Source organism: Emydura macquarii, unplaced genomic scaffold, assembly GCF_026122565.2.
Source record: "Emydura macquarii macquarii isolate MOO-44397 ecotype Brisbane River unplaced genomic scaffold, CSIRO-AGI_Emac_v2 contig_691, whole genome shotgun sequence".
NCBI classification, from domain to species: Eukaryota; Metazoa; Chordata; order Testudines; family Chelidae; genus Emydura; species Emydura macquarii.
The window spans coordinates 12,744,134-12,764,603 of NW_027130828.1; the positions used below are offsets into that span (position 1 = coordinate 12,744,134).

Here is a 20,470-nt window from a genome sequence, read left to right on the forward strand (position 1 = left end):
CTAAGGTGGTTAGGGGCACAACCCCATGCTCTGAGTGTCCTTAAACCAAGACAGGATGACAAGATCACTCAATAATTGCCCTGTTCTGTTAATTTCCTCTGTAGCATCTGGCCTGGTCACTGTTGGAAGACAAGATACTGGGCCGTGTGAACAAGAGATTATCCCTGCCCCAAAGAGCTAACACTCTAAACTGATAAGCCTCTTATTGTGTCACCTGCAGTGGGGGTTACCTTTCTTCTACTACAGGGCTGAAACTGAGGCACAGAGAGGTTAAGTAAGTTGCCCAAATTCACAAAGCTGGTTGGGAGCACAGCAAGAAATAGAAGCCAGGTCCACTTGACCTCCAGTCCAGTGCTTTAGTCGATAAGATCAATCTTCCCTATTTAAATTGCCTGCTAATACAATTCAGTATCTTGTGTTACTGTAAGTTCTTCCTTTAGTCAAGTGCAACTTACAGCGAATGGGAGAAGTGTGTGCACTAAGATGATTTTGTTTTATAGTTTATTTTCTCTATAATCAATCTCTACCTTCCCATAAGCCCCATTTAATTCTATTAAAAAACAAACGAGTGATCTTATTGAAAGGAACTGAAAATGACACTATCCTAAGCACCTCTGCTTCTTCTTTGTGGACCAAATATTTCTTATTTCAAACATTAATAAACAAACAGCTCATGTTTCCAGGAAGTGGTGAGCATTCTCCACTTCTACTGAAGTCTATGGGGGTTGCGAGTGGTCAAATTTCCCTATATTGAGCTCTGAGTCCTAAGAAAGTTCTGTAAAGTACACTGAGTGTGAGCTGCAGGAGGTAATAATATGAATATTACATCAGTGGATCTCAAAGCACTTTCCAAAGGTCAGTATCATTATCCCATTTACAGATGGGGAAACTGGAGGTACATAGCGGGGAAGTGTCTTGCCCAGGGCCAGTGGCAGAACTGGAAATAGAACTCAGGTCTCGCGAGTCTCAGTCCAGTGCTCTGTCCAATTCAATTCCATGTCGTCCAGCATTGTTTGTTTCAAGGTGTATAAATGTGCTTGAAAATGTCTTTGAAAAGAAGCCATTGAAACATATGCAGTATTTGGATTCTCAGTTTGTGTTGTGCAAAGTCTGCTGAGATATATAAATTATTTAATCTGCCCTAAAAAATTAAGACACTAACAGGGAGCTTTAGCCTCTGGATATAGGACTGGTATTTGTGTGCTCAAACGTGCCCTAAAACCAATGATATAGTTGCAAGATTTGAAGCCAGAGGCCAGCTCAGAGTTTAAGGTAAACAGGCTTGAGATGTTATACCCCCAATGTAGCTACAAGCACAGCAGGAGGTTGATTGATGTCTCCAGTTTTGCAAGGGCACAGGGGTTGTATGGCATTATTTCGCTAGTTCTCTGTAAAGCACCATGCACTAAACAACAGATCCCTTTTCAGTGGAACTTGCAATCTAGCTAAACCCCTGAGAAAGTCTTGCTAGTACTGACAATTGCCCCTCGTGACACTGGCTTTTGGACATGCTTGGCCAGAAAGCCATGAGACAAATGACATCCAGCTGTTGAATACAGGAGTACAAAGAGCCAGGAAGGCTGAAAAACCAAAGAAACCAAAGACCTTGATTGACAAGCAGTGGAAAGCATTGGGAAAGATAGCTGCCAGGAGCAGTTGCACGTCCCTCTGCCAATGGCTGGTCAGCCTCTCAGTTACTCTGGCCAAGTCAGCCGTGTCCAGCTTGTTGTGGTCATGTGGGAATGAGGAGAATGTGTTGGAGACTCTGTGGCTGCAATTTCAGGGCTGGTAGTGGGTAGGCAGGTTGGTTTCAATTACACAAAGATGGGGAACATTTGTATCTTTTCCCTTGATGCCTGTGGTTTCCCTGAAGCCTATGGAGATGATGCATCTTCCCATGTTTCCTAGTAAGAACATTCTTTTCTATGATGCAAAAAACCAGTGCTCATCACTGGGCTCTGGTTGCTCAGGGCATGAACCTGCAAGGTGCTGAGTGCCCTCTTCTTCCATTGAATCCAGAGGGATCCGAGGAAGTGCAGCACCTCCTGGGTAGGGGTCAGTACAATACTGGACCAGGCAGGCAGTGAGGGTGCATTGACCATGAAAAGATACAAGAAAATAACTCAAGAAACTGATGATGATGATAATTATTCCTATCAAGTTTGCATGGGAGAACAGCCTTAACATCTGATTCATATCTCCTGAGGCGCCTGCACGTCAGGGCAGGGACCCAATATTTTGTACAAACTGTCCGCTGGGTGCCATGTGAAGTTAAGTACCACTGACAACATGTGTACATTTGAGAGCCATCCAGAAATCTTTGGGCACTGGGTCACCAGTGCTCTGAGGCCAAGCTAATTGGATCCTCCAAGGATTACTGATGAAAGAATCCATTTTATAGATTATAAAATCCCAGTGTTGACAAAACACCTGCCCAAATTGTAGTAGTATGGTAATTTACCCAGGATTCTCTATCTATCGAAAATCATCCAGTTAAAAATATGCTCCATAGATGCCGCAACCTCTCCTCAATGAGAGCTGCAGCCCTGCAACAAGGAGATCTTTCCAGCATCAGATTTGGCTAGCTTGCAAGCCAACCTTGAAATAATCAGAATGATCTTCAGCAAACAGGTCAAGATTCTGTCTCTGTACCAGGGGCACATGGGGAAAAGGGTACAGATGAGACATTCAAATGGACAAAGAAAATAAGGAGTTTACCTGCTCACCAACTTTTCCTGTTCGCCCTGGATGTCCTGGCTCACCCTGCATTGAGATAGAGAGGTATTTGAGAAGGCTGACTTAGTGCTGCTTTGTCAAAGCTCTTTCTCTGAATGGGTTAAACTCCTGATGTCTCAGCTGCAGCACAACAGGGTTAATGACAGTAGTAACTAAACGTTTTGTTCATCTATGGGTAAGCAGTGCTGGGTCTCAAATACTGAGTGTTCCAGCACTAACAAACCTTGTGCTATGCCACTGCACCAAACTTGTGAATCAGCCCACTTTCTAATGAGATCAAGCCTTCAAAAATGGTACTTTCAAGCTGTTTGCATTTTCCAAGAGCCTGTTCATTCAGAAAGAGTCCAAGTCTGTGCTAACCTGACAGATGCACTTCTGAGGCCAGATTTTCAAGAGAGCTTAGCTCCCATTTGGGCACCAAAATAGGTAACCAAATTTCTAGAAGCTCAGTATGTTGGGTGCAGAATTCTTTGGAAAACTTCAGGATCAATTGTGGGTGCTGTGCACTTTAAGATCTAGCCCCTTGTGACTTTGATTATCTACTGTGGTCACCATTGAAAATACAACGTCTTACAATAGTTCAGAGTGTGTGGCCCAAAGGGTGGAAAGAAAAGCACAAGCACGTACATAAGTCCAGACTGACCAGGGAGAACGGTGGGCTATGGGAGGGTTGGTCCAGGGAAGTGTGTCTGAGTAACTCAAGACGAGCTGTCTAGAAGCCAGTCACTGTTAAACTGGCATTGTCTCTGGGTCACAGCAGCTGTATTTTCTCAGTCAGCAGATAATGCGACTCCAGATGTGCTGCCAGAACAGATTTTTGTTATTTACTTGTTTAAAGAGCTATTTTTTTTGTTTGTTTTGCAGGGGGAGGGGGGTTGTGAAGAGCAGGCTGCCCTGGGATAGCTCCTGCTGCCAATTAAACAGCAGAGATAGGAATGATTAGCATTGTTTCAGAAAAAGAAATGGGGAGGCAATGGAAAAACAATTAAACAGTTTAATATCAAAAGAGAAACACTTGTTTATAATAAAGCGTGTGGTTTAAAAATGCACAGTCATTCTTCCACAGAAACCAAGCTGAGGCTCAGTTTCCAGAAGCCTAAGACAAGAGAGAAATCCAGAGAGAAGAGCAAATCTTCACTGCCCAGTTTCATTTCCATGATGGAAATAGGAGGCCCAGCACACGTTAAACAGAGATCTTTGAAGGATAACTTCAGTCTTGATCTCTTCCCTCTGGCTCTCACCCCACCCCAGCAGCTCTCTGGAATGAACATCTCTCCTACTTTACCTTTGGACCATCAGGGCCAGGTCTTCCAGGAAATCCCTTCCTGCCAGGCCGACCCTGAAACATATAAAGGCTGATGAATATAAAAGGTTAAATATTGTCTTTGTTCCCAGCTGTTGCAGCTGCCCTTGATCACAGCAGCCACAGCCTGCATGGCCTGATGCAACTTACAAATAGAGCTGGTGACATTTTTTTGGCAAACAGTACGTCTGCTGAAAAATGCATTTTTGGGGCACTGAAACTGTTTATGAATTTGGGTCAGACTCAGCAAATAGTTTCAACTGACAAAAAAGCCCAGAAAACCAAAATTTCAAAAACTTAATTTTGAATAGTCTCTTGAATAGTCATTCAAAATGTTTGACTCAAACAAAGGTTTTTTTTTTGTTTTTTTTTTTCATTTCACAGAGGAAAAACAAACAAACAAACAAACAAAACAACAGGGTTTTTTTTTGTTGTTTTTAAGGAAACTAAACTAAATTTTTCAGTTCAGAGCCTGTACTGAAAAAATCAATGATTTGTTCAGCTCTGCTTACAAAATAGTCTCTTCAAAAGAATCCAGCTTACAACAGACCAAGGCAGCGCTTCTAGCACAATGCATTGGCCCTGGGTCTGTCTGATTTCTGGGGAACCAGGATGACTTGGATCTAGATAGAAACTGCATGTGTAAGGAAGTCTCTGCTCCACCATCAGGTGGATTCCATTTCTTCAGCATCACATTTGCAGTGCAGCCTGGGCATTGTAAGAAATGAAGGGAAAGGAAGGGCTTTATTGCTGCTCTTTTAATTCTAAGTAATTATACGTTGCATTCATCTGGACTCCTAAGCAGCCACCTGTGCCTAGTGCTAGCAGCCTGAGCCTCTAAAGGTCCTGTCTTGCTAGTGCCAGCTGGGACTCAGCTGGGACTAGCTGGGATTAGGGAGCATGAGCTTCCTGGCAACAATGCCCCATTGGTACAAGCTAGAATTTAGCCAGTCTGAGCTTCCTTGCATCACTGCTGGCCAGCATAGGGCACTGCAAGCTGTTGACTGTGTGAATATATACAGCCCAGGCTTATCACCTATCAAAGCAGAAATAAACTCCCAAACCAAAGTCCAGTTAAAATTTACTCTTTGCCCGGGAGAGCTACTTCAATGCCTGCTCTAGCTGCTGGGGCCATAATGGATTTACAGCATCAGATCCAAGGAATGGTCTGTCAGTCTGGTGTCTGGTCTTTGGTAGTAGCCAATACCTGGTTTTATACAGGGCAGTGAAAAATCCCTATATCAATGCACATGGTCAATGGCAGTAAATTGTATGTCGGGTAAAACATTCCTTTCCTGATCCGTATAGCAATTAGATTACACCCAGAGGGTCAGATTTGGTTAGCATTATATCACTATCATACAAAAATTCTCAGAGGTCATAAAATCCTACAGTGGTGAGTTCCAAATATATGACTGTATTCCTTTGTTTGTCCCAAATGTACTGCCCTGTCATTTTGATTAAGGGCCTTCTGCTCTCATATTATGGGGCAGACAAAAGGACTTTTTAGTCCCGTGTCCACATCTTTGTATTTCTAAATCCATTCTTTCTCTTGCTCTTCTCCTTTCCAAACCAGTGCAGCATTCAAATCAGAGCAGGCACATATTTTTGAATCATGGAAGCCAACAATGGGATTTATTATGGAGCGAGGCTCAGATCACAAAGTTTGCATTTGGTTCTGAATTATCCCCAAATTTAAGGGTGTTTATATGAGGTTTAATCTAGCCCTCCTTTTAGCTGAATATTAAGACATTATATAGCCTCATCCAATGCCCAGTAGGAATCTGTCCATTGACTTCCATGCATATTGGATCAAGCATGTTGCACATAGCCAATACAAATGTTTGCCAGCAGGACAGGTCTTTGTCTTAAACATAGGGTTCAAATCTTTAATTTTTATTTCCAACTTTAAATGTCTGGTGAGGTGTATGGGGCTACTCAGAAACTAAACAGGCCATTCGAGACCAGTGAAACCTACCTCTGGACCAGGGGACCCTGGTGGCCCTACAGGTCCTTCATCTCCCTGAAGGGGGGGAAAAAAAGAAGAAAAGGAAATGAGTAAGAAAGTTTTATGGGACTCCCGGGCTCCAGAAATACTATGAAAGTAGATAGCTTGTAATACGATCAGCATTTAAATATACAATCCCCATGCTTGAGCAACAGCTGTCTTGTCATAACATTTTAACAGGCTCCATCCCACCAGACTGGAAAGGAAGATTATCATAGCACTTCTTTGCAGGATACCTCTTCAACACTGAGGTAGCCCATCCCATTTCAGTGGAGCCAGGTTTGTCTGTGGAGCCATCCTGGTGCCAGACGAATAAACCCAAGGGCAAATCCTGCCTGTGGATGCCCACCTGAAATTCCCTTAAAAGTTAATGGCAAGTGCAGGTGCTTACCAAAGGGAAGAATTAGGCCCATAAGATACTGTACTTGCTCATGGGTGTCTGATTAGCTTTGTTTGGCCAAGGATGCAAACCCTAGAGAGCTCCCTGCTCTTTTTGCCCTTGAAAGGAGTGATACAAGCTTCTCACAGACTTTCACACATATCAAACTGGCTAATATACTGAGGTTTTTCCTTCACTTTCAAACAGGACTAGATTGACTACACTATCAAGATTTCCCAAAGGCTTACATGGCAATTGGACTAGGCCCTGCATCTGGGTTCCTCATCAATTTCTGTTTAGTCTGGATCAGATTTAAAGTTTCTAGGCGACTTTCAATTAAGCCACACTATGGTGATCTCAAGTGTCTAGTCTAAACCCACAATAGAAAGAGAAATTCAAAGTGTTCCTAGCCCACTCATAGCTCTAGTGGTTTTGAGTTAGACCATTACAACCACTAATAGAAGCCATGTGGTCAAGTGGACCAAACATGGGATTGGAAGTCAAGGATACCTGATTTTGACATTGATTAACTGTGTGACTTCAGAGAAGCCACTTAATTTGTGTCATGGTTTCCCCATCTGCAAAGTGGATATAATACTACTCTCCTATCTCATGGCGGGGGTATGTGTGTCATGAAGATGAATTAGTTAAAGTTGTAAAGCTCTTTTAAAATGACAAGTGCTAAGATAAGGCTAAGAATTATCATTGCTATTAGAAAATACTTTCAGTTCATGCACTGAATTGGTGTTATTTGCAGAGGGCTACAAATGTGCATGGCTCTTGAAAGACAATGAGCTTGGTTTTCCGCTTACGCTGGTGTAAATCAGAAGAAACTACACTGAAGTCATTGGAGTTACACTGGTGTAAAGCTGTTGTGAGCAAGAGGAAAATGAGGCTCACCATCTCTTCCCCAAAATGTTTCCAATTCAAGGGTCACTAAAATCAATGGCAAACCCCCTACTGAGGGCAGGATTAAGCCCTGAATGAAGGCACAGCACAGTAGGTGGAGGCAGCAAACACAGGGTGATGCAGCAATAAGATCATGTGGACACATTGGAGAGTAATGGGTACATCTTATTCGTTATTTAATTTAGAGGACGACGTTACTTTGTGGGGAAGACCAGGGTTTGCAGCCCTCACATTAGAAAATGTGTTTTAAGGCAATGTTTGAAGGAACACAGAATAGAGGCACACTGGAGTGTGGGTCAGGAAAGGATAATTCCCAGGCATAGGGGCCTGAATAGAAGAAGACACCAAGATGAGGTGTATAAAAAAGCTAATGGGATGGCAAGGCCACTGCTTATGCCAGCAGGGGTTGGATGCATGGACTGAGGTGAGCACATAGTCCCCGTGGATCTGTTATTTTGCAAGTTTCTGATTGGTGACTGTGACTAAGTATTTGCTCCCAGGTGCAGATGGAGTGAAGGGTTGGAACCTTGGGCCCCATTTAGGCAAAAGATTCATGTGAATGGAAAGGAAAGGTTTTCTTGGACAAGAACTGCATTTGGCCTTGAAAGCCACATGTACACTCACCTCTTGGCCAGGCTGTCCTCTCGGCCCAGGTAAACCTCGTGCTCCAGGCTTCCCCTGCAATGAATCCAAAAGAAAAGATTCTCAAAAAATAGGAGCATAAGCTCTGAGGGTCCATTAAAGTGAGACAGGTCTCTCTTTCCAACACACATTGCCATGGGACAGGATCCAATGTCAATTTTGTTTCAGTAAAAAAAAACCACTCTTGGAGGGACCTCAATACAAACAGATCAAACGGGAGTCTCAGCCAGAACAATCTCCAGGAATCTCCAGGGCTTTTCCCTCCACCCCACTTCCCACATCTTTGTTTTCATTGGCTGTTTCCAACTCAGCACAAGACTTCTGAGTGCAGCTCACCTTTAGCCCTTCGGGGCCATTTTGTCCTGGTGGGCCAATATCCCCTGGAAAGCCCTAGAGAGAATCAGAAACAGTTGGCATTGCATTAGAGAGCTTTCTGGAGAGGCTGTGCTCTTCTAAGAACGCATCTAAAGGTTTAACTTGATGAAACGTGTTGTGACATTCATTATTTGCTGGCACTGTGCACATACAGGCCACTGTGGACATCTACAGGGACTGAAGCAGGTTTGAAACCAGATGAAATCCAAAATGTGGTAAGGGGTAATGTCATAGAAAAGAGATCTATTGGTTTAAGAGGTTATTGGTTTAAGTAAGAACAAGGCACCCCTTCCCTCATCAACCCCTTTTTGGACCATCTCTTTGGAAAATTCACTGTTGTAAGGGCCTCCCCCTGTCGTCACATAGTTAAAAATGGCAATTTGGTTTTTAATTCATCTTTATGAGTCAATATATAATCTCATTTCTCAGAGAAATAAATTGCCCACCTGAATGACAAAGGGAAACAGGCTACGAATTAGGAAAGGTGCTGACATGCTCGTTAGCTGCTGTCTTTAACTAAACAGTGACCCCCTTTCCACCCACAACCCAGACATTGAGGAAATAAAGGAATCCATAGTCATTTCCAATAGAAACAAAGAATAAGTGATACCACTCGACAGAGAGCCATTCCAGATCCAGCAAAATACCAAAACACTGATGAAAGGAAAATAGTCTATCGGCCAGCATTGCAAGTGGCTCCCAGGCTCATTACATACATTTTCTGATCATTAATAAGGGAGGAAATCACAATGTGCTGCAGAGACATTGATCTTGTACTTGAAGGCATCACAATGTGCTTTTGGGTGAGGACAATGGGATTGTCGTCTAATACGAAATGTATTTGGTTAAAAAGGATTCCCAGGTTACCCACAAAGATAAACAGGGAAGGACTGAGACACGCTATGGACGACAATGAACCTGTTGAGCAGAAAATCCACTGTTGTTCTTTTTACCCCTCTCACCACCAATCTATGATCATCCAGAGTGGAAGAGTGCTCCCCCCACATCCTCTCCCCTGGCCAATAAGGGGAGGGAATGGAAACTTTTTGAAAGGATTTGGCTCAGGAAATGAACTCTTTCCCCAGGAAGGGGTGTAGCAGCAGCTGATAGGCCACAGAGCTACATGGTGAGTAGGGAGCCAAATGACCAAGACAGCTATGGGACATTGCTTGGACAGACAAGGGATGCTCATAATGGTTATACATATTGCTCCACTGGAAAGGAGAGAAGGCTGGGAGAGCTGGGTTCTGCCACTGACTTGTCATGTGTCCTTGGGCTACTCACTTCACCTTCCTAGGCTTCAGATCCCCTATTTGTAAAATGCGGATAATTATACCTTTTCTGAGTGTGCTTTGAAACGTATGGAGGAAAAGGTGCTAAATGTTATTGATGTTCTCATTTAAGCAAATGTAGGAAAGCTCTCATTTAAGTGAATGTGACACTGCAGAAGGGGTTGAAACAAAAAGCAGAGGGAGGTAATTGTCTAAAACAGACTTTCTTCCAGGCTGAACATCCTATTAGAAGGGTCTTTGTGGGCACATCCTCAGAATGATTAGAGAACAGACTACAAGTGGGGCCTAGGTACCACATACTGAGGTAGAGAGAGGGTTGGGAATGGTGGTCCAAGATGATTCCATCCTCTCAGTCTCATTATACATCACTACAACTGGATTGGAATGTGCGAGGGGCTTCTTGCATAGCATGTAGTTTTGACTTCAGAACCCCCCGAGATTGCATGGAATGGGGAAGGAAGGTACTGTATGAAAGCAATACACAGAGGAGAGGCCCTACAGCCTGTCAATGCAGCACTATGACAACGCAATTCAATGCAAGCTGTGGGTGTGGTGCCTTGACAGTGCAATTCAGTGCAGGCTGGGAGTGCAGCACTAGGGCAATGAGTTCAACAGGAATTCTGTTCTTTGCTAGCAAAGGCTTCAACCCTGCATCCATATGAAGCATTATTGTTTGAGTCAAGAGCAAAAAATTCCACCTAATCTATAGATGGATCCATCTAAAAAGTGGTTTCCAAGACCGGCAGGGAGGTGAATATCTAAATGATTTTCAAGTCAAAAACCCAAGCTGGAGTTCAAAGGAGGCTGAATCTCAGCAGCAAAGTAGCCTCCAGTTGTCAAATGAATGTTACTGCAAAGGGAAAATGAGAGAGGATTGCTTGGGAGGTTGGGAATTATGTAGGTTTGCCAACAAAGAGAGGTGGCAGAAATTAACAAATAAAGGAATAACCAGAGCTGAAGCTGAAGGCACATACCTCAGGGCCGGGTGGTCCTGGAAACCCGACTGGACCTTTGTCACCAACCTTTCCCTGCCAAATCAGAAAACAAGGGTGAATGAGAGGCAGCTGCTGGTTCCTGTTTAGAATAACATCCACCCTGCCGAGCCGTCTTTCCAGCTGGCACTGAACTCTTTAGAGGCAAGATTAGAAAGCAGAAGATGGTTAAAGGAGTTACTTACAGAGGTACCTGGCTTCCCTCGAGCTCCTGGTATCCCAGGAAAGCCCTGATTGCCCTGGGAAACAGATAAACAATTTTTCACTAAATAGAATTAAGCAGATGCAAAATAATCACTGTAAAGCTCCAACCCATGCTTCTACAATAGCGAGAGAATCATTTCTTCCTGACAACTCCAGTCATACCCAGTGCTTTGGGGGAGGGTCAGTGACCACAGCACGGAAGAACATGGCAGAACAGACTAAACTTTCCATGCATAAGCCTTTCTCTTTTCACTTTGTGCATTCATACACCAGGGCGGGGGGAAGGGGGGAATCTCAGCATGTGTAAGGGGAAAAGAAAGGAGTCAGCTGTGCTGCCTCATGGGGCTGCATGGTATTGTCACCTAACAGGCTGGGGAAGACTTTCCTGAATGTCCAAAAGGAGAGGACTTAGTGAGGACTGAGTTCTAGAAGGACACCTATAGTTAACGTTGCTATACATTTACATTTCTCTATCTGACATCCTCTTCTTTCTCGCTCTCATAGGATATTAAGGCCAGGATCAAAGTCCTTTGGTGATTTCTCTACTCAAAATCCCAGCACAGTGCATCCCCTGATGTAGAGATTTCTTGGTCCCCCACCTCTGATCCGTAGAGTTTTACATGCTAATACTCCAACTCCACGTTCTACAGGCCCTTACATAGCTGTTCTCACATACCAACTTCTGGCTGGCAGCTACTTACACACTCTCCTCCCTGGCTGGCAGGAACATGCATGCCTGGCGCCTTATACCTGTTACATTGCCAACCACACATCTGCTCCTTGGAACCTAGCTCACTGACACTTCCCCTCTCTGCTACGTGGTCTTCCTGGATAATGCAGGCACTTTCCTTCTCTGCACCTAAACACCCAGCACACACCTCCTCACAGCGTCTTTTCAGTGGCACATACACACATTGTTCCCTTATACGTTGAAAACGCACATCCTCTGCACCCTGATCATAAGAGGTACACAGGCCTTTGTATGCTGTGCTCACTAGTGCATAGCACAAAGACACTCATGCTATTATAGGTCAGAGGCCTGGCACCCATACTTTCTTTTCCTGAAATTTCCTGCTCTCTGATTGTATTCATGGGGACACATACTAAAGACCTATAGATTCTAAGTGCCAAATCCAACCCTGGCATAAGCAAGGGTCACCCACACTGATGCCAATGAGCTGCACCCATTAAATTTGGCCCCAAGAATGTATAAGCTATTGTAGCTAGATGTGGCTGACCACTATAGAAGCCCCAGTCCAGCAAAGCATGTAAGCACATGGGTAGCATTAATCACACCAGTAGTTCCATTGAAGTCAACAGGATTGCTCGTGCTTAAAGTTGTGCATGTGCTTTGCTGGACTGGGGCCAAATCTCTGTAGAATACAAATTCACTGACTCTGCAGCCAGCAGACCATGAACATTAACCCTACTCAGAAGAACCTGTTCCATCACTTTCAGTGTCTACAGTGCTTTCCATAGAAAGCACCTTATTTTTCCATTGAGAACTGCATGTTTTTAAAATAACTCCATTCTACTGACATCGGTTCCAGAAGGTCTCAGAGTTATATAGCAAATAACTACAGTGTCTGGTGGAACCAGAGCTTTTAGAAGAATACGGTTTGAATATGAGCTGAGAAAGCGGATAGCTATGCATGTTATCTATGTAAGTAAAAAATTGAAAGCAATTACCTTGTCTCCTTGGAATCCGATATCTCCTGGAACACCTGGCAGTCCCTGATCACCCTGAATACACATCACCAAAGAAAGTTACAATATACACCACCAATAGAAAAAAAGTCCAGGTCTAAAGGAAATTATACCGTGTATTGCATGGTAGAAATTTCATTTCAGGCCCCTTTCAAACAGAACTGGTGACAAACCAAAGGTCATATAATCCATCATCACAATCTTGAGCAAAATATGCCTTTTCCAACAACAAATCTGAACTGAGAAACAGGAGGGAGAAAATATGAATACCTGTGCCTGCTGTGAAAAATGTTAGAAGAGAGGACTACAGGCTGCTTTCCCCTTGCTAGTAGCAAGCACATAGGTGATGAAATCTCCAAATACAATGGAGCAATACAGCCAGCTTACTTATTGGTAAATGGAATGTTCTTCTGAGGTTGTTCTCCTCTACAGAGCCAGGCTCCTTGGGGTTTCTGAAGACATAGCCTGGAGCTGGGAACACTGTTCCCCTATAAAAGTATTGGAAATGTACTGAAATCCCTCAGTACCAACCTACTACAGAAATCTAGGCTGGATTTCCAAAGGCATTTAAGCACTCAATGCTGGCTTACTTTCAGTGAGACTTAGGTCCCTTGGAGAACCGCAACCATGAAGCCTGACTAAGAAACGGACAGACTAGCACTGAGCTGTTAGGGAGATGAGCCAATACGGGTCCTTTGTTTTCTCCAATTTGGAAGGGATCCCTGGGCACCTACAAACAACAGTCAGATCAGAGGGATTGATTTGGGGGACCTGCTCTAATGAATGAAGAGGAAAAGAGGGGAAGGGGAGTTTTTCTCCACAACACAAATGTGAGAAGTAATCTTAAATATTATGGAGGCTGCATCCCATACACATTATGACTCCAGTCTATTCAGAATTGGCTTTCTTATAAGAGAGCAGCACAGATAAACGCATACTGCTATATTTCTAAACTGAATCTGTATGGAAGACAGACGGACTTTAGATGTAGAGTCACACACTTCTCACACTTGAGAAGAAAGCCCAAGTAGGAGAGATTCCATGCAGATTAACAGCTGAGCACTCAAATATTATAGAGTTTTATGAGCATAACTGCTTCTCTAGATGTGCAGGAGAAGATCAGTGGAAGTGCCACCACTTAGTTAAGATAAACCCTAAGCCTCAGAGATGGAAAAGACCTACTGCATGATCCGGCCCATCTCCTTGCTAACTCTGGATTGTTCTAATTTTCTAATGTTCTGCATTTTCAAGTCTTTTGTCCATCCTAGCCTTAAAAATTCCAAGGCACTGGGTTGCCAATCCTTACCCTGAGAGGATGGGAGAGCACCCTGTGGTGAAGAAGCTGAGTTTGTTCTGAGAACCAGCTTGCTTTTGTCAAACATGGTAACTGAGAACCATAAGAAAAGGTTTATCTGTTGCATAACTGAGCAGATATGCATGAAAAAAGCTACTTAAAACAAAAATACATGGAGTCCCAGATCAGCGCAGGCTAAAAAGGAGATTCCAGCTAAAGAATGAAGAAAGTGCTCATGGATGGGAATGATATTTTATCCTGCATTGCAGGAAAACTGTTTAAAAGCCACTGATACAGATCATCTGAAATAGAAATCAGTTTTCAATCATCTTGATGAGGTAGAGTTGAGGTGGAAAAGACAAACACACATCTCTGAACTCTAATTGGAGCCCAAGTAAACATATACATTATTATGTACAGTGCAGCATGATATCTGGGCACAAACAATGGGAGGCAGATCACTTACAATTATTATTATTCAAAGCCAAACCATATTTAAAGACTACACGGCTTTTTAGATTTAGGAAGTGCATTGGCCTTAATTTTCAGGAAGCAAATCAAATCTGAATCTAGATCAGAACTTGTGCCTCTAATGTTAGTAACAAAATAATGAGAGAAAGAGAGAGGGCGGGGGACGATGACAAATGATGGTTAAAAAGAGAAGTTATGTTGAGATAAGGAAAAGAGCTTAAAAGTCCCAGCTCATGGAGTAAGGGAGAATGTGCAATAGTGGGCTTACAGCAGGAGCGTTAGATCAGTAGTGGTGTGCATGTGTTTCACATTGTGCCGATAAAGAGAAACATCAGCAGTGAATCTATGCCCAACACTGCTGTCAAAGCGACACCCAACAGAATGGGACCCCGGAGGGGAGATGCAAGGTAGGGAATTATTATTTTGCTCTTAGGATGTTAATGCTCTGAGTGCAGGGACAGAGAATGCTTTTCTGTGCAGAAGTCTCATAGTGCCCTTAGATGCTTTCAGACTAGCGTTCTTTTACTGAGGTTTTCTGTTCAGCATTAGAAAGGGAGATCATTTCCTAGGCCTACCAAAGTTATTTTTATGAACCAGAAGCTTCAGGAGTTCCAACTGGACCAGTTCACAACACTCATTCATGTGGAACGAGTAACTACAAACCTCCTCATTCTTTTCACATCACATTTCCCCATGAGACACAATTTGTTTCATCCACGGGCAACTGATGGGTTTACACAGTAGCTCAATCTGTCCTTTCTTATATGCATAAAAGCTATACATTGAGAGATACCAGCACAGCCCCATCAGTGCATGAAGGAAAGAAATGGCAGTTCATGGGAAATCAGTAAGTAGCAGACAAAAGATGATGTCAAGGAACACAGTTCTCAGTTTGGATGGCCAGCGGAGATTGTACCTCACCAAAATATTTGGACAGTCCCACATTATCTTTCTGGAACTAACCACTCGCTTTGGAACAGGGGCTTCCCCATAACACGTTATAATGAAGACAAGGGATCCTCCAGGGGAAGGAACTGGGGTGGCCGACTTATGTGAGACCAGAAGTTGTACCTATTGTCATTAACCTCTAAGAACTGGGGGTATAGAGCCACTCATGGGATGGGTTCAAGAACTAGCAAAGGGTGACATACTCAGTGTATATCTGTCCAGCTACTAGTCCTGGTGCCACAGTCTATAGAATTTCAGCAATGTGGCTGGAATGTGAATGTGTTCAGCATTGATTTTGTTGCAAAGCATACAGAAACTTTTAATTCCTCTGCTGTGTTGCATCATACAATCAGAGCAAATGCTCGTGCTCAGAAAGAGGATAACTACCTCAAAGAGGCTGAACAGATATATCTCCCTTGCAAAGGGCGCTTTCCTTCATTATGGGAAAAACAACCCAGTAGCTGGCGTAGACCAAAAGGCCACATGTTTCTCTTGTAACTGTCTGAGTTAGGAAACTGTAACAGCAGGTTTAACAGGACATTGCAGCTGTATAACTAAAGTAACTCTAGCTATCCTTAGGAAGTTCGTGTAAACCTCAGCTCTGAGGAGAACTGCTAGGCCTACCATTAATTCCCAGCTTCCCTCTAATGTGGCATGGCTCCCACATTAGGATTTCCAGCCTGCTGGCTTTTGTCACCATCTGAGGATGGTCCCACCAGCCCCGCTCTGCAATTCCAGTGCACAAAGCTGCAGCAAAGTGGGGAAATCGCCACAGAGACAGACCCATGAGGCCAAGTTCTGCAAACCCTGATGGAAGGTGATAGAATCCCACCCTTGCCAAGCAGGATTCGGAACACTCTCAGAACCTGATATTCCCTTCCAGACCTTTGCTCGTCAGCAAGAAGTGGCACATGGAATGAATTAGGCCAATCAAGGCTGCTCTCATCTGAGCTGAATTAATAATTACAAAAGGTTACTGACTGCTACTAGCCTGATGGGAGTGAGTGCTGCACTGCTCCTGCTGATCCAGCACTTCAGTCTTCAGATGCTGCTTAATGTCTGGGATATATTTTAAAAGAATACATACAACTCCACACAGGGCTGGAGTTTAACTCCACATTCATCAAACGTATCTAATGAAGAGTAGCACCACACATAGTGAAGAGCAGAGCTGGTGCTTTCATTCTCCCCTTCTGGTTCTGTAATGGGTGGCCCCTTCTACACACCTCCTGCAATAAATTCTTTGCTCACTTTCTAGGGAAGCCATCTCTGCATTGCTGAACAGGACACCAGAAACTGCCTTGCAATAATTTACCCAGGATTTTACACAAGACCCATCCCATGCTGGGGCAAGACTGGAATCTGAAGTAGGAGTCAATGTGGATGTATAACCAAAGGAGAAATGCTCAATAAAGCGGACAGTTTCTTTCTCCTGAGCTTTCAAGCCATCTACATTAGCTAGTAACCAGGCTGTAAAATGGTATGGTTCACATGAAAACTCAACTTGGTTAGTATATGAAGACTTTCAAAAGTGACTACTCATTTTGGGTGCCCAACATGAGACCCCTAAAAAGGGGCCTGGGCATTCAGAGGATGGATACTCAGCCCTCTCTGAATGCTAAGCCCCATTAAGATGTCTCCAGATTGAGCACCCAAAGTCACTAGACACTTGAAAATCTTGGCCATGGTTCCTTGTTATTTTGATGACAGTTTCTGAGCAGGATTGTTAACAAGATTGTCAGGCTCTAACATAGTTCTGATGTGTAGCTGGGACCTCCCACCCATATCTGCTATGTACATGAGTCAGGCAATCCTACTTCCCAGGTGTGTCTGTGGGAGAGCATTCTAACGTGCACTTTGCCATGGGAAAACGTACCCAACCTAGCACCTCTGGCAAGACCTGCTTGAGATAGTGCATGCTTCTGAGGGAGCCTGGGCAGCTGACAGAAACACTGTTGCACAGTGTGATGGGTGTGCAAAGGCCAACACACTTGACACATGGTTGTGTAGGGGAAATGCTGCTGTGTGGAGGCTGAATTGTGTTAGCTGTAACTAGGTCAAGCTGAGTGTGTCAGAGCCCAATTGTGGTTCAGGAAGTTTTATCTGTGATGTGGCTGGGGGCCTCAGGGTATTCAGCCAAGGGATTCTCCAAGGGATTTTAGCCACCACACGCAACAGAGGGATATGTATTAGGCAGGAACTGATTCAGGTATGAATAACTATCTTTTTGCAGGGGCAGCACCAAGGAAAGGAAAAATGCTGGCAACATTGCAGAGATGGTGATAGACGAACTTTCATACAAGATAGATACACAAGGTAAACATGGGTGCCAAGGAAGTGTTTTAGGTTTCTGGCCTTTAGAGCAAAGTAGAGGTTTGGATAAAGGAGACAGTGGAAGGTTATGATGAAGTCAAGATCTGACAGACAAAAGAGGGATGTTAAGGCATCAGAGAAAGGCCATGTGCCACATAAAATCCATGTTAAATGCACAACAGAAGTGGAAACTAGTAATGAGACATCCAGCAGATGAATGCAGAATGGAATCTTCTTACGATCAAGTTATTTCTCCTACTCCACTCTACGCAGTGGGGGGCACCATGACCAAAATGGTTATCTAAAGACTGCAATTTGGGACTTGCACCCTTCACTACAAAAGGAGTTTCATTATATCTGATATTTCAATTAACAGGTTCAATTGTATAGCATATATGAGGAAATAAGAGGGTCAAAGAAAGACCCTGAGACACCTGGGATGGGATGGGATAGTAGCTGGGATGGAAGGTAGTTTCACAGAAATGAAAGAGGAAGGAAGCAAAAGTAAAAGGATGTCTTGTTGCTAAGGCAACAGACTGGGACTCAGGGGATCTGGGTTTAATTCCTGCCTCTTCCAGTGAGTTCCTGAGTGATCTTGGGCAAGTCACAATCTCTCTTTGCTCAGTTCCACACATGTAAAATGAAGATAATAATCCTTCCTTTGTGTGTCTCGTCTATTTGGACTGTAAATTTAGACTCTTTGAGGGCAGGGACTGTTTCTTACTGTGTGTATACTGCGCTAGCACAACTGGGTCCAGTATCAGATGATACGTGCGACTAGAATATAAATAATAAAAATATAATACCGCAAGACCAGGAGATAAGACACCTGTTTTCTTGCTCCTGGTGCATAACATAAAAATAGATAGTGATCAATATGATCAAAAGATGCACTAATATGAAGCAAGAGACCAAAAGAATACAGCAGGTTATTGATCACTTCAAAAAGCAAAGTCTAAGTATTAGAAACAGGCCAATTGGCTGAACACTGATGCCAAAAATCACAAAACTAAAAAGCTGAAAAACACAGGCCCAAACAAAACAAAACAAAACCTTCCCAAATCTCACTAGGAGCTGACATGTCTCATTTGTGTCTGCGCAAGTGAGTGCAGCATATTTTGACATTTTGGCCTCTCGGGTAAAAGGCTTTATAGCTGAAATGTCAAAACTGACTCTGGTACCTGTATGAAAGAGAATTAGGCTGTCAAAATCTACATGGGTTTTATTTATTTGGCTTTATGTTTCCCAGGGCTTTGGCTGTGTGATTGCTGGAAAGGATGCACTCAAGCCGTTTGGAAGTTTTCTCCGATTTGTGAAATCATTGCTGGGCTGATCTGATTTTCTGATAGTGCCGCAGGATATTAAAGTGAAAACTCAATTCATTAAGGATAGAGAAGGCTTGAGTTAGGTTGTTTGTCATTCTTGGACTGGGAAAGGGCTTAAATGAAAGCCAGGCAGAAAGCGTGCCCAGTCAGAGGAGGATGTAGCGGGAGAGGTGGTCAGAGAAGGGAGAGAAAACTTTGGGTTCTTCTAACTTTGCTGAGGAAGAAAGAGAAAGAGTGATAGAGGTCAAAAGCAGGATGACAGTTAGCAATGAAGGAACAGTGATTAGGGGCCAAGGCACTAAAATGGGACACAGAAGATCTAGATGCAATTCCCTAGAAATTTCCAACTTCACAGGGGTGTTGTAAAGATAAAAACATTAGGGACAGTGAGGCACATAGATATTATGGCAAAAACAACGAGAGTCCTGTAGCACCTTAAAGAGTAACAAATTCCTGCGGGCATAAGCTTTTGTGGGCTGCAACCCACTTAGTCAGATGCATGAAATGGAAATCACAGATAGGAGGTGTATATATACATCCAAGGGTAAGAAACAACAATGGGGAGGGCAAGTGCTAACAAAGTCAATTCAGTTAGAGTAGCTGAGGCCTATTCACAACCGTTGATTAGAAGATGAGAATGTGTGAACAGTGACAATTACGTCTTGCAATGAGATAACCATTCCAAGTCCCTGTTTAGACCCGGTCTGATTGTGTCAAGTTTGCAGATGAGTTCCAGCTCTGCAGTTTCTCGCTGAAGTCTGTTTTTGAAGCTTTTTTGTAGAAGTATGGCAACTTTCAAGTCAATGATATTATGATATGATATTATGGCCTGGCATTATGGCATGATATTATGATAAGAAGTCAATGATATTATGGTGACAGGGGCCATATAAGTTCATTAAATAGATACAGTGGTCTTTGTAAAATGGAGATAATGACACTGCTTATGAGGCATAAGACACTTGCCAACCTTTAAGGGATTCAGCATTTTAAGGACTAGCCAATTCTTCAGGGAGAGCAGGCTGCGCTGATGGGAGAGTTTGTGGGCCCTCGGAGCCAGGGCTGGGTCAGGACTCCTGCTGACAGTGATCACGACTCACCCTTACAGTGAAGTCTCCTTTCTGCCCAAACATGCCTTGTGTCCCCCCACCCCAGGAATGGGGTGGCATAGAGCAGAAAATGAGTCTGGGGACATGGGAGTGCTGCACTGAGCCGCTGGCACAATGCAGAGCAAGGGCATCTGTCTCCTTGACATGCGTTCCCTATACGTGGTTTAATGCCGATAGACTCCAGTGGTTCTCAAAGTGGGCGGCGCGAGATGGATCAGGGGGGGCTGTGGAGCAGGGGATAGAGCCGGTCCAGCTCTATGCTCCCCAGAGATGGAAGCAGTTTGAGAACCACTGCGCTAGACCATGCTTTAAACAAAGCAGCAAGTGAATGAATGCAACACCACAGTTAAAACACATTAAAAAAACTGGAGGAGCACAATACAATTAACACAACCCCTTTGTTCTACCCTCCCAAGCAGTCAATGTCATAAGATTAATTACCCTATTGCGTTGCCCTTTTCTG

At 43.6% G+C, this 20,470-nt stretch overlaps 1 protein-coding gene across 1 annotated transcript in view; it reads right to left on the bottom strand.

Annotated features, from left to right (window-relative positions):
• LOC137148917 (collagen alpha-1(XXVII) chain-like) overlaps positions 1-20,470 on the bottom strand; it is a 226,174-nt gene that overhangs the window by 96,780 nt on the left and 108,924 nt on the right. The window contains exons 18-25 of the mRNA XM_067542144.1: positions 12,530-12,583; positions 10,822-10,875; positions 10,619-10,672; positions 8,314-8,367; positions 7,960-8,013; positions 6,018-6,062; positions 4,022-4,075; positions 2,719-2,763 (exon numbers count right to left, since the gene is read on the bottom strand). Coding sequence (XP_067398245.1) covers positions 2,719-2,763; positions 4,022-4,075; positions 6,018-6,062; positions 7,960-8,013; positions 8,314-8,367; positions 10,619-10,672; positions 10,822-10,875; positions 12,530-12,583 — 414 coding nt within the window. The remainder of the gene's footprint in view (positions 1-2,718; positions 2,764-4,021; positions 4,076-6,017; positions 6,063-7,959; positions 8,014-8,313; positions 8,368-10,618; positions 10,673-10,821; positions 10,876-12,529; positions 12,584-20,470) is intronic.